This window comes from Salarias fasciatus, chromosome 5 (assembly GCF_902148845.1).
Source record: "Salarias fasciatus chromosome 5, fSalaFa1.1, whole genome shotgun sequence".
Lineage (NCBI taxonomy): Eukaryota > Metazoa > Chordata > Actinopteri > Blenniiformes > Blenniidae > Salarias > Salarias fasciatus.
The window spans coordinates 27,974,644-27,988,787 of NC_043749.1; the positions used below are offsets into that span (position 1 = coordinate 27,974,644).

Sequence of the window (14,144 nt, forward strand, 5' to 3'; positions counted from 1 at the left end):
AGTGAAGACCCAGACAAACACGTCCAAAAGCAACCCGTAAACACTGAACTGTGCACCCCCACCTCCTCCAGACCCCCCCACCCCCTCCAGACCCCACCCACAGATGAACAGGCAGGAAAGAACGTGAAGAAGCTGAAGTAGAACCATGAAACTTGTTTTATTCAAAGGCCCACAGTGGACTGGTGGCACAGCGGCGGTCCACTGGAGAGCTTCTCTCCTCTCAATATAAACAATATAAACATTCATTTTGGTTTGTTGAGGACAAACTTTACAATTAAACTGCAAGCGATGAGTCTTTAAAAAAGCTAAAGTTCAACGTTTGCCGAGGTTCGAACATCGAGGAGCATCTGCACATCTGCAGTGGAACACACACACACACACACACACACACACACACACACACACACACACACACACACACACACACACACACACACACACACACACACACACACACACACACACACACACACACACACACACACACACACACACACACTAAACGGTGTGTGAACATTTTGAGCCGTCCCCTCTGACCTGCGTGAACCGGCTCAGACTGGACCGACCCCCCTGAAAGAGCCCGGCTGTGCTGGATTCTCTGGGCTCGCACCCGAGAGCCGGCCTGGCTGCCTCAGCTGGAGCTGCTGCTGCTTGTGTCCTGATCCAGGTCAAAGTCCCAGTCCTGGTCCAGGTTCAGATCCGAGTCCTGGTCCGGGTCCAGGTCCGGATCCGGGATTGACTCCTGGTGCAGGAAAGACACAAATAAATAACTGCAGCAAACAAAAATGTGGTCCTGGCAGGTTTTCTGCTTGTCCTCCATATGAAAACACGCTGCTACACACACGTTGACCTGACGGAGGCGCTATGGACGGGCGGAGCGTCCCTGACTCAGGAGAGACTTCAGTGGTCCAGATGTCGTGGAACCAGCTCCCTGTAGAGTGGGATTATGCTTCCCTCCCTCTCTACAGGCTAAAGTGTGTCTTCCTCCTCCTGATATCTCTAGAAAAGCTGTGAATCTGAAGTGAAGTGTCCTCTGTTCATCCTGCGGTTTGGACGTGTCTCACGGCGTGAGGATGTGGCACCTCGTCCGGAGCGGGGGAGATCCCTCCGTCCTCATTGTTCAGGTCCAGCTCCTCGATCAGCAGGTCGTCGTCCAGGTCGTCGTCGGAGTCCGAGGACGTGTCGTCGTCTCGATCGTCCTCGTCGTCCTGGCGGGACGAAGCAGGGACAGCGTGAGCGCACAGCGGTCGGAGCGGAGAGGAGCAGACAGAACCGGGATGGGGTACCTCGTCCTCCTCGTGCCCCTCCTCCGCCAGCTTCTGCCGTCCCACGTGGTACAGACGGCACACCGTGTCCAGACTCAGCGAGTCCTGGTCCTGGTCCAGTCAGGTTCAACAGAAAAACCACTCATCAAAACCCACGTTCCAATCGGCTCAGCAGCAGCTCAGATTTCACCGATTATTAGGAAATATTGTAGCAATAAAGTCAGTTTAAATCTGTTGATATTAAAAGTCCAGTTTGTAGGATTTGTGTAATTCCACAATTGAGCAGCAGGTGGCAGCACAGAGACAGCTTCACATTCAGGGGTTGTTTACACAAAGACATTTCTGAGTGAAAAGGCTAAACTTTTCTGAAATGAAAACACAATGACGCATTTTCATTAGAAATGTCGTGTAAACGAGGCCTCAGCTGTTAGCTTTGTTTGATTTGAGATTAATCCAGGAATCACAGTCTCACTGCACCACCTGGAGGTCAGAGGTGAAATTACAGGAAAAAATCAATAATAAACATCTTTAAATCAACATTGTGATTATTTTACCATGATTTCAGCTCAAATCATTTCTGTTTCAAATAAGAGGCAGTAATGAAATTACACATGTTTAATTAATTTCACATAAATAAACTAAAAAGTCTCAATAATATTCTTAAATTTAGGTGAAATTGAAGCATCTGACATATTTTGAAAAGAAAATAATCAGGAAATTGTCTAATATTTTGAAATATTCGAACATTTTGAGACAATTTAAGATTTACATGATTGATTAAATAAAACGAAGACTGGATCTGAAGCACTTCAGAGGAAATGTAAAACCGGTGACAGTCTGGAGACCCGGTACGAACCTCGATGACCGCCAGACAGTCGTCCTTCGAATCCGTGCACAAGTCAAAAATGTCTCGCTTCACGTCAAACGTGACTGAAAGAAAAACAAAAAAAAACCCACAAACTGCAGATAAATTCAACAGAAAAAAGAGGAAAAGACATTTGGAGACAAGTGGACGTCAGAGACTGAGGGTAAAGTGATCTGATCGCCGCCACAGCGTACCGATGGGTTTGTAGTCTGTAGCGTCGAAGGTCCTGAAGGACGAGCCGAAGGGACTCTTCACCCGGCGCTCCATCACATCGCTTTCATCGTCAGCTTGGAGCATCGCTGTGAACCGGAGGGAGCAGAGGAAGCCATGGAGGAACAGAGGAAACAGTCATCTGAGGCAGACGCTCTGAAATCTGGCGTTTTATTTTTAATGGAACCAAATGTCTTAAATGTGTTTGACTTGTGTGGCTGATGGAGAATATCAGTTATTTATCTGGAGCATATTTACTGATGTTCATAGATCATGGCATGATTGCTAAAAATCAACAGCTTCCTTCTTCTTTTGTGTATTTTATTTCATTTTAATCATCTTTTTAAACCTTTATGAACCCAGATTATCTCATGTCTGTGAGAATGACAGGAAGTGATGACCCCTGCGGGTGACCTCTGCACCGACCTCCGTAAATGATGCTGCCGCTGCTGTTGAACACCAGCCTGCACTGGTCCAGAGCCGGGACGGTGTGCAGCAGGTGGAAAGTCCTCACGTCCCACTGACGAGCGCCCCGTCAAGGACCACCACCGCAGTGCATCATGGGACATCAGAGTGAGCCAGTCACTGATTCCATGAGAGAAACCAGCTACCGATCAGCAGTGAAAAGGATACGATCTCCGTGTTGATGATGACCTCCAGGCTGTTGGGGTGGAAGACGCCGCTGATGTTGGTGTTGAACTTGTCGAACTTGTGGACGGCCTGGGCGGTGCGCAGGTCCCACAGCACGCCGTCGTTCAGCACCAGGTCGTCCGACGGGCCGAAGGTGGCGCGGTTCCTCTTGTAGTTGTTCCCCAGAGACTGATCGTTCAGCGTCAGGGTCTTCTGACCGGTGTGGATGTCGTAGATCTGCGGCAGAGATGGGAAAGGTCAAACAGCGGTGACTGATACGAAGATGTGTTTCTGGAGCGATTGAACCCAACAGGGGGAAGACAATTCTGAAAGATTTTCAGGTAAAAAGCTGCATTTTATTAAAAAAGCCAAAACATGAAGCTGAACCACAAGTCTGACTAGATTTACAGGAGTTAATAAGATCAACTCCCTTATTCTGATCTTCTCTCATCACTATTCTTCTCACAATTCCTCGGTTACTGTGAAGCTTCATGTTCCAAGTTTCAGCATGCATGAAATTTTTGTTTTTGCACCATTTTCCCCAAACTAAACGACACGATAAAAAAAGAATTGACACTAAAAACCTAAACTCCCTCACTGCTCCATTAAACCTCCGGCGGGCTGCTCGCTTCGTGTCTTCAGGACAAAACGGGGACGTCTGGACTCACGTGTGCGATCTGATCTTTGGTGCCGATGACTCTGTCCTGAGAGAGTTTACTGAACTCCACGTAGTGGTCGTCTGCAAACGAGTTCCTGACGGAAAAAGAACCCACAGAGCGTGAGAACAGAGAGCAGGAGCGCGAAGCGGTGTGAGGCGAGGAGCGCAGGCTTTACTTCATGCTGAGCGACTCGTCTGTGGTCCAGAGAGCCGACAGGGGGACGCCCCACGAGGCCGAGGTCAGCAGCAGCTTCCCGTCCTGACACACACACAGTCAGCCTCAAGTTTCAGTGTGTGTTCCATGGTGTGTGTGTGTCTCTGTGTGTGTGTGGTTACCCTGGAGGTCTGCAGGTTGGTGATGGCGGAGGTGTGGCACTGGTGGCTGGCCTCCTGCTCCCCGGAGAACATGTTGTAGAAGCGGAGGTGTCCGGTCAGCGTTCCCAGCATGAGGAATCGCTCGCAGGCCGAGAAGGAGCAGCAGGTGAAGCCGCTCTCGTCCCCGTCCACGTCCTGGTAGGTCTCCACCGGGCGGAACCTGATCGGGAGCACAGACAGACGCCGTCCTCGCATGTAGACTCCTGATCTGACGGCGGCCTGGAGTCACGGCGGCGGCGCCTCACCGGCTGAAGATCAGATGGCGGTCCAGCCCGCCCCGGTTTCCCGGTGCCTGGGGAAGAGCGAGCGGCTGCCCAGGCGCACGGTGAAGTTGGGCGAGGCCTGCCGCCGCTGCCGGGGCTCGGGGCAGCGGTGGGGGGAGAAGAGGGAGAACGGGGGGCAGGTGGTGACCGGGTTGTGGCAGCGGGAGTGCTGCTCTCTCAGGAACTCGGTGACGATGCTGTCCAGGGTGGGGGGAGGGGGGCGGTGGAGCTCCGGCTGCTTCTTCAAGGCAGGAGTCTGAGGAAGAGGAAGAGGAGGATGGATACTGAGGTGAATTAAAAAAGAAAAAAACTAAAGAGGAAGGGAAGCGTCACTGACCTGGATAAACGCTCCGTGGTCGGATTTCTGCTTCAGAGCACACAGTTTCTTCCCTGAGCTGCTCGGCGGCGTCTTCTGTTCCTGAGGGAACAGAATCCGTCCGGCCAGATGTGATCCCTGAGGAGTGAGAGGAGGAGGGGGAGGAGGGGGGGTGGAAGAGGTGGAGGGGAGCGGAGGTGCGGTGAGGGAGCGGGAGGAGGAGCAGGAGGCCAGCGGCAACGCCCCGGCGTGGCCGGAGAGGCGAGCCGCGGCCCCGCCCACCGACCGGCAGCCGCGGGGCGCGGCGGCGGCGGCGGTCGGGGTGGCCAGGGGGGAGAGGCAGAGCGGGGCGGGGGGCAGGTTGGCCTCGCGGCTCAGCTCGGCGGCGGCCCGGTGGAGGCCCTTGGCGGCCAGGTGGCTCTTGATGAGCAGCAGCAGCTCCCTCTCGGGGAAGGTGATGAGCGAGCGGGCCACCACGTTGGCCTTCTGCAGCAGAGCCAGCGACGTGTCGCTGCCCGCCAGCAGCCGCCTCCCCGACACGCGCTCCGTCAGCTCCACCGCCAGCTGGCAGAACTGGGCGTGCTGGCGCCGTTTGTCCTGCAGCACCGGCTCCTTCATCAGCTGGAGAAAGAAAAAAACCCCGTCGCTCATCCTGATCTCACCCGAGTAATTTTCACGTGAAAACGTGGGTCTGAACACGACGCTCTCAGACCTGCTGGATGTGGTTGCGGGTGAAGAGCGGCAGCTTGCTGATGATCTGCCGGATGGCGGCGCTGCGGGACAGACCCACCAGAGCTTTACAGGCCAGCGTCCGGATCAGATCTGCGTCGGTGATGGGAGTCTTCACCGACAGCAGGGAGAGCAGCACCTGGAGGAGCCCAACAAACGCCATCAGCCAAGGAATGAATGGCAGAAATGTTTCTTCTGGTTTCCACTCTCTCACCTTAATGCCGTTATTCTTCTGCAGCACGAGCCACATGTGGGCCAGCACCGGGCTGTGGGGGCCGGGGGGCCGCTGGGGGAGCAGGGGCGGCCTGACGCTGCCCACCGGGTACAGGTCGTGGTCGTGAGCGCACACACAGTTTATTATCACCTGGAGCCGATCGGAGGGAGAAACAGCAGAAATCCAGGCCTCGTTTAGACGACAACGTGTCAAAGGAAGACGCATCGTTTGTTTTAGAATAGTTTCACGTTTGCAAGCAATGCATCAGTTCATCAGCTCAAGTCTTTCTCCTCTCAGCCCTCCCTCGTTACTTCTGGTGTGCCCCAGGGCTGTGTCCTGGGGCCCTTCCTCTTCATCATATACCTTCTTCCCCTCAGCAATATTTTCCGTATATATGGTATTAACTTTCATTGCTACGCGGAGACACCCAGCTCTATCTCTCCAGTAAACCAAACTCCACTCTCCCATCCTCCTCCCTCACCCTCTGCATCTCTGAAATTAAATCCTGGTTCACCTCAAATTTCCTGAAATTGAACAGTGATAAAACAGAACTCCTTCTTGTTGGCACCAAGTCCTCACTCTCCAAATCTAACAGGTTTTCCCTCACCATCGACAGCTCCACAGTGTCCCCCTCCCCTCAGGTTAAGAGTCTGGGTGTCGTCCTCAACAGCTCACTTTCTTTTCACTCCCATATTAATAACATCTCTCGGTCTGCATGCTTCCACCTACGCAACAAACCGTCTCCGTCCCTCTCTCACCCCTCAGACCACTGCCATCCTGGTCCACAGCCTCGTCACCTCCCACCTCGACTACTGCAACTCACTCCTCTTTGGTGTCCCCCACAAATCCCTCCATAAGCTCCAACTGGTCCAGAACTCAGCAGCTCGCATCATCACCAAAACCCCTTCCTCTCACCACATCACCCCCGTCCTCCAGCAGCTCCACTGGCTCCCTGTCAAATTCCAGATTATCTTCAAGATACTTCTGCTTACATTTAAAACCATCCACAACAACAAAGAACAATACACTCTAAACATGAATGATGGGTCAACACGGATATTCAAATGGACAGACGGCCAGGTTAGAGTGTTATTATGGTGACTGTCAACTCTGAAACTATCTATTTCAGGAGAATTTGGACTGAGAGTCATGATACTGTGGAGGAAGGAGGATTCACAGCAGCAGTGTTTAAAAAAAGTAGTTTCCTCTGTTTCCACACTGAGCGAAGCAGACACTTCCACCATCAGTGTAAAGTGACCCAATTCCTATTTCCTGCTCTTATGTGACACAGATCAGATCTGCTTTTGGACAGTATAAGCAGGAAAAATATGCACTCATACATGTTGAGGTTGGATACAGGCCTCATTCATATGTGAAAATAAATAATATTCCATAATAATGCAGATGTGTGGCCAGGCTGACCGAAAACAAATCTCAGTGCTGAGAGCGGCATCTCTCTGCCGCCCTGTGCTCACCTGGAGCGCAGACTTCTGTATTTCCCCGTCGTTGGCGATGACCTCCCCCTCCGCCAGCTCCAGAACGATGCTCATACCTGCAGCAGAGAGAAGAAGGGCTCAGCCGAGAGAGAGAGACGCTGATAGAGGATGCTCCTGGAGGCGGTCACTGACCCACGGAGCCGATGGCCCGCCGGCTCTCGTCCGGCTCCACCGGTTCCCCCAGAACCGGCTGGATCCGGGTAACCAGCATCAGGATGGACAGGATGTCCAGGACGTATCGCACCGTGTCGCTCCTGAGGAGACAGAGACAGAGCTGTAAGCAGAGCTGGACGCACTCACAGATTAAACCATAATGAAGATGAAACCAGGAAATACTGGACAAGTTCAGCAAAAAGCAGCAGTGTTCTGATCCTGGAGCCCGTCCAAATGGAGACTGAAACGTTTCTACCAGGTCTGGGTTGGAAGCTGTACCTGCCGGAGTAGTTGGTCCAGCTGGAGGCGGAGGAGATGAGCCGCAGCATCAGAGGAACGCAGGACAGCTGGGCGAGGAGCTCCACCGGCTCCCAGGACAGCGGAGCAGGACTCAGCATGAGGAACTCCATCATCTCAATGATCTGCTCCCTGGTGTACGAGCAGGGCTGGACACACACACACACACACAGACACACACACACACACACACACACACACACAGATCTCATTTATTTTCTTTAAATAACACACAAACCATCAGAGGATTACAGAAACGCGCGGCACCTTGGTGAAGTGCGTCTGGCTGACGCCGGCCTCGCTGTCGGACTCGTGCAGCGACTGTTTGACCTGCTCCGTCTTCACAGCCAGGTGAGCCTCCAGGTACCTTCAACCACGAGCATCACATCAGCACAACACAGACGATCACCCAGAACAATGAAACAAGTTCACTCGCTACATCAGACTGAAAAATCTGTGAAACCGCTTCAGGTTTCGCCTTACCTGCGCAGAGCCATGCAGGTGTGTCTGGCCATCTGTCTGCTGAAGAACACCTTGTCATCGCTAATCATGCTCTCATCGTAGTCCGATCTCAGCAAGTCCAGCGAGCTGATCTGCAGGAGGGGAGGGAACAGAGTCCTGATCCACACTGAGGCGAACCCAAGTCCCACCAGCAGTCACTGGTGTTTCCACAGATCATCCACCTCAGATCAGAACCGAGCTGCAGTAAATGATGTTTCCCCTGATAATCACTGCTGGGGGAGCTTTCTGAACAGATTTGTGAAATAAACCAAGTAGAGGCTGAACCGGAGCGAGGAGCCGCGTGCGACTGACCAGGTTGATGAACCTGTGCCTGCCGCCCTGCCGGTCGAACAGCTGCAGCACCACCCGGAAGGAGAAGGAGATGGAGAAGAACATGGTGGCGTGGCAGACGGCCGACGAGTGAGACGAGTCCAGCAGCCACAGAGCGAAGGACACCATGTCTGAGAGGACGCTGCCTGGGAGGGCACACACCTGAACACACACACACACACACAACCACCCACTGTGAGCATCGAGTGTAAAAACATCACTCATTAATACCAGTGTTTTGAACATTTCACTGTGCATTGTTGAGGATTTCTCAAAAGAAATTAAATGTCCTTCAATTAAAAATAACAAAGGAAACATTTGAAGCCGTGTGTGTGCGTGCGTGCGTGCGAGAGTCCCACCCTCTCCATGGCGTCCTGGTTGTAGGCCAGGTAGTGGAGACACTGTGAGACCCCGGTGGCAGCCAGTGAGGGGGCTCTTGGGATCTGCAGGAGCCGCTCGACTCCGCCGTGAGCGATGAAATCTGCAGCGAACTTCTTATGGAGCAGCAAAGAGGCCAGAAGCTGCAGGAAACACACAAAACGCATGTTAACAGACACACGCTGCCATTGGCTGCAGGATTAGGACACGCCCACCGGTGCAGGATGATGTACAGTCACACTGTGCAGCAGAGGATGATGGGACGACGAGCCGCACCCACACAGGTCTGAATTATCTCTGACAGACAGAGACCCTCGGCTGAGGGCGACGCCCGGCCTCAGCTAATGACAAATAGAAGCTAAAAAGGATGCAATTAGAGTATTTTCATCTTTTTAGACGATGCTTTTGTAAACTGTCAAAATGTGAACACGCATTGAAATGGTAATTTAAATAAATAGTGAAAAAAAACTCTTTAGTATTCATTAGTTTAGCTGACAATAATAATCGTCAGTGTGTGTGTGTGTGTGTGTGTGTGTGTGTGTGTGTGTGTGTGTGTGTGTGTGTGTGTTCTCACCCGCAGAGCATGGAAGGTGAGCTGGACACTCCTGGTCCGGGACAGGTCCAGGTACTCAATGAGCAGCGATCTGGTGTCCAGTTGCATGAAGACGACCAGCAGCTGCACAGAAACAACAGGTCCTGAGTCTCTGCAGCCTGCTGTCGGCCACCTGGCCCACCTGGGACCCCCCGCTCACCTCCTGATGCTCTCCCAGAGGTGCCAGGTACTGCAGGATGAGCCTCTGCTCGGTGGTCGGGCTCAGCGGGGACAGGAAGTGGTCTGATGCGGTCAGCACCGAGCTCATCTCGAGCAGCGACAGGCCGGTGGCGGGCGGCCTGCTGGGGGCCGGACTCCCCTGTGTGGTCCGACTGGAGGAGCTGTCCTGGTGGAGCTTCCTGGACTTCTTCCCGTGGCCCGTCATGGTGGAGCTGCTTCCTCCTCCTCCCCCGGCACCGGAACTGGTGCCGCCGACCTCAGTGCTGGAGCTGGAACTCGGGTTCTTCCGCTTCAATTTTCCCCTCACTTTCCCCCTGGGCATGGGCTTGGTGTTGGAGGTATGAGGATCTGTACTGGGGTCTGGGTGGGGGTCTGGGTGGGGGTCTGGGTGGGGGTCTGGGTGCTCCTGGCTGGATTGTTGGCTCTGCAGCTCGTGCAGACGGCGGATCATCACGGGAACCTGAAGACATGGAGAGAAACAAGTCTGACTATAGCAGAAACTGGGACTACAGGCTGTGGATTTGTCTGTGTGTGTGTGTGTGTGTGTGTGTGTGTGTGTGTGTGTGTGTGTGTGTGTGTGTGTGAGAGAGAGAGAGAGAGCGAGTGACCCACCAGTCGAGCGTTTTCTTCCTTGTGGCTGGTCGCCACCTCAGGGTCAACCATGGCCATTCCCAGCAGACCGGTGGCGTACACGGAGAGCGGCCGCTCGGCCTCTTGAGCCAAACTGTACAGCTTCTCAATGAGAAACTCCTGGGTGAGAGAGACACACACACACACAGACACACACACAAAGAGACACAAAGACATACACACTGGGGTGAACATGGTGACTGCTGAGATAAGTGAGATGTTTGTCTTTGCGCTGTGGGATTTGTTCTTCTCTTTCTTTGAATGGCGTGAATTAAAATGACTCTTTCTCACAGTGAAGCTTGTTGCTGCAGCGTTACGAACAGCAAGAGGAAAAGCTAAATAGGTATCAGTCAATTTTTCTGTGTACTAACAGTTTTAGCTCAGACTTTTCCTCCACACGTAAAACCATAGAAAACCACAACGTGTTCCCTCATGACACCTGAGCTCAACATCCTAAAATTTTATGAGCAAAATGTCAGGTTAACTCCTCCATTAGCTTGATAAGTTAACTAACTACGTTAGCCTCATCAGCTGGATGGTAAGGTAAACTCCATCAGGTTGCAGCTGCTGTGCTGCAGGTACTTTTTCTAGGTGTTACAATAGTGTTACAGGTGAGTCTTCAAGTGCGGTTGTGGATGTGTTTCAAGAGACTGATTGAGTGTTTGGACCTTTTCGTGGAAGTTGAAGGAGCTCTCCAGACCAGGCATGAGGTTCAGAAGCATCCGACAAGCCGCTGCGTTGATTCTCGCATCTCTGCTGCTCACTATGTACGAGTTCCACAACTGCAACACAAACACATCTTCACTGCAGGACTGTTTGTGTTTCTGTTCTTTAAAATTAGGATGGCGTGTTCTTACCGCGTTAATGAAGACCTCATTAAGAAACACAAGTTTGAGGTTGTCGACCAGCTCACAGGTCGGACTCGCTCGTTCTGAGGAGAAAGATCCAGAGTCAGAATAAAATGGGAATAAAATCTGAGAACAGATGTGAAGATGAGGCTGCCTTTACCTGGTTGAGGCTCATTGAACAGGTCAGGGTTGCCTTCCTGATACTGTCTGACCATCACTTCCATCAACTCACATGTCCTGCAGAGAGAAAAGTAATACTTTAATCCAGGTACTCAAACAAACGAGAACTAGTTACAGAGATACGCTACTGTGGTAACAGTGTTCACATTGCTGGATCAGTCATCTCCGAACTGTGACAGTGTTAAACTGAGGTGAGGAAGTCTGTGCTGACCTGGTGAGGACAGACAACAGCTGGTCCGGGTCTCCCTGCTGGACCGACTCCCATTCCAGCAGCAGGGAGACCAGACGCTCTCTGCTCTCCAGCAGCAACCCAAACTCCATGGACAAGCACTGCTGAGCCCTGAGGAACGAGAGAAGTTTTATATCAGACCAGTGAACACCACCACTCTTCATCATCTTCATCAGTCAGTTTCTGGATTACAGACAAGAATTAAATGAACCAATCTGCAAAATAAATGGTGACACTGAAAACATTTCAAAACACATCTCGGGATATTTTTGAGGCTCCTAAATAACACTGTTAATATAACCAATTAATACAAAGTCAAACTAGTTCCGAGCCGTTCCTCCACGGATTTCACAAACTCGTTCCAGAATAAATTCTGAAAATAATGTAATAATGTTAATAATGTTATACTCCGGACACCTCACCGGCCACTGACCGAGCAGCCTGTCCGCCATGGCAGCTGCTGGTTCCGGCTACTGACAGACACGCTCCCCGCTAACCGGACGGAGGAGGAAGGGGACAGCCGGCAGCCGCCCGCGGAGCACCGTGAAGTTAGCAACGGCTGCCTCGCTGCTCGGAGCCCGCCTGCCTCCTCCTCTCCCCCGGGACAAGATGTCCGTGCCGTGAAGGCTGAACGAGCGGAGCCGAGAGGCCGGCACGCTGACAGCCTGCCGCCGCATGTCACACACTTCTGTCCGGTTAAAACATTACTCACCTGGGTCTAAAGTTCCGCTGCGGAGCCCGCCGCCGCGCCTCCTCCTCCTCCTGCCGGACAACAGCAACTCACCTCCAGACGCAGATCCAGAAAAAATTATTTAAAAAATAATTTTAAAGAGGAAAACGTGAAAAAGTTCCAGGCTTGTTTTCAAAGTTCTGCTGGCGGCACCACGTTACGTCACTGCGTCGTCGGGCAAAGATAACGGGGTGACGTATGAGAAAGCGCAAGTCCTCATGGGAGTTGTAGTTCAACTACAACCCAGAAAGAGTTCCGGAAGAAAAATGAATGAATGAATGAATGAACGAACGAACGAAAGAATGAGTGGGTTGTTCAACACATCAAAAATACAACCAACAAAACACTGTTTACTTAAAACAACTAATAAAAAGGAACACGGTAGATTATCTATTAAACTGTAATCTGGAATATGCGCAATTTACAAAAACCCAAAATAGCTAAAGAAAAGAAAAGAACAGAAGTTAAAAAAAAAATGATATCCCCCTTTTCTCAGCTTCAGTCTGAACTGTAACCTTTAATTCTTCTGTATTTCACAGCTTTTTTGAAAGTCAGCAGTGAGCCTTCAAGTCATCACTGGGCTGCTTACATAGAGTAGTAGAGTATAGCATTACTTTATTAATCCCAAACTGGGAAATTCTGGATTACATGGGTCTTTTCCTCAGTCCAATTGAAAACAGTTGTACTAAATGAATGTACTTCGATCTGTATTTGTGAACGCTAAATAAAGTCAATCCTCATAGACATGTACTCCACCTGAAACCAATCAGTATCTTTAACAATCACAAAAGGTTTCTCTTAACAGGTTGATCTGAGAGTTTAACTCCCAGAACAGATACACATACAACAACATCTTTGCTATCTTTCTGCTAAAAAAAAAGAAAGAAAGAAAGAAAGAAAGAAAGCCTTGTGACTGCAAACAGCAAAGCATGTTTATTTTAATCAAGACTGCTTTCTTTCAAGTTGTCATTCATATTTTCTGGTTGTGAAGCTGGATCTGTATTCTCAACTTTCTCTAGTTTGTATCAGCTGAGAACATGCTCAGCTGAGAACATGCTGAACTCTCCAGGGAGCTACTAGCTCCACTGTGATGGACCTGTTCAGGAGGTTTGCCTTTTGATCTCTAAATAAAACATGTTTACAGACATTTCAGCTCATCCTACCAACCTCTTCATCTCTCTGATGTACTGTTCTCCTGCAGCTTTGAGTTTCCCCCAAACACCACCAGAGGGCGCTGAAGGGGAGCTTCTGCTTGAGTTCAGGAGTCTGCAGCTGTGCTGCCACATGTGGCCCCGCAGCCCCTCTGCAGCTCACTCAATCACAGACATATGAACACATTCTTATCCAAGGATCAAAGCGGGTGAATATCAGTCAAATAAATGAAGGTTGACAGAATTTATTCACTTTTCATAATTTTTTAATGGAAATGTTTCAGGATAACAAATCGACATTTTACTGTCTGTTCTTTACTAAAAATAGAAATTTGTGCTCAATACAGCATAATCATAAAAGAGCCCTTACAAATATATTCACACACAACAGATAAAAAAGAACATAATATTAACTGTCAAGTCAAACATACAGTAGCTGGTGCAAATTTGAAATTTTGTTGGAAAACAAAATGTCTGGAAATTTAAAATAAATTAACTTTTCAATTGCACTTTACTGAATATAACCAGACCTCAACACATTCACTAATACTAGAATTTGGCACTTAGAGAGCGCAGACCTCCGCCACAGGTGAAACCAGTCACCAACAACAAGAACATGAAATATCAGTAAACCGATGTAAACAAAAAGCCTGTCATCAATTTAAGACGTAGTACCGAGGCCCTCTGCTGGACAGATACAGTACTACACTGGTCAAATGAAAGTCGTCACCCTAACGTAACTCAGCAATGAAAAAACAACACAATGACGGACATGCAGAGATGCATAACAAAGGAAACAAACAGTCCAACATAGGGTGAAATCACTTACAGACGAAGCTCTGATCAAGTTTTGAAGAGGCGCCAACTTGTGGCGATTTTGTCGTGCTGCTGCGCGACTGTTCCGTCCGTCAAACAGGTCCGACT

At 50.5% G+C, this 14,144-nt stretch overlaps 1 protein-coding gene across 1 annotated transcript; it reads right to left on the reverse strand.

Annotated features, from left to right (window-relative positions):
* Positions 1–144: 144 nt before the first annotated feature.
* LOC115389129 (DDB1- and CUL4-associated factor 1-like) lies at positions 145–12,217 on the reverse strand. The gene is given in 30 exon segments (XM_030092558.1): positions 145–742; positions 1,083–1,208; positions 1,287–1,376; positions 2,122–2,195; positions 2,325–2,429; positions 2,767–2,860; positions 2,974–3,207; positions 3,639–3,723; positions 3,805–3,887; positions 3,965–4,163; positions 4,249–4,291; positions 4,294–4,522; positions 4,604–5,203; positions 5,295–5,450; positions 5,526–5,675; positions 7,001–7,077; positions 7,154–7,275; positions 7,454–7,620; positions 7,739–7,838; positions 7,955–8,064; positions 8,285–8,464; positions 8,662–8,823; positions 9,255–9,356; positions 9,433–9,912; positions 10,065–10,202; positions 10,751–10,864; positions 10,940–11,013; positions 11,091–11,167; positions 11,322–11,450; positions 12,052–12,217. Coding segments are annotated over 29 exon segments (4,392 nt in total). The 5' UTR covers positions 11,432–11,450; positions 12,052–12,217; the 3' UTR covers positions 145–631.
* Between the last annotated feature and the right edge of the window lie 1,927 nt (positions 12,218–14,144).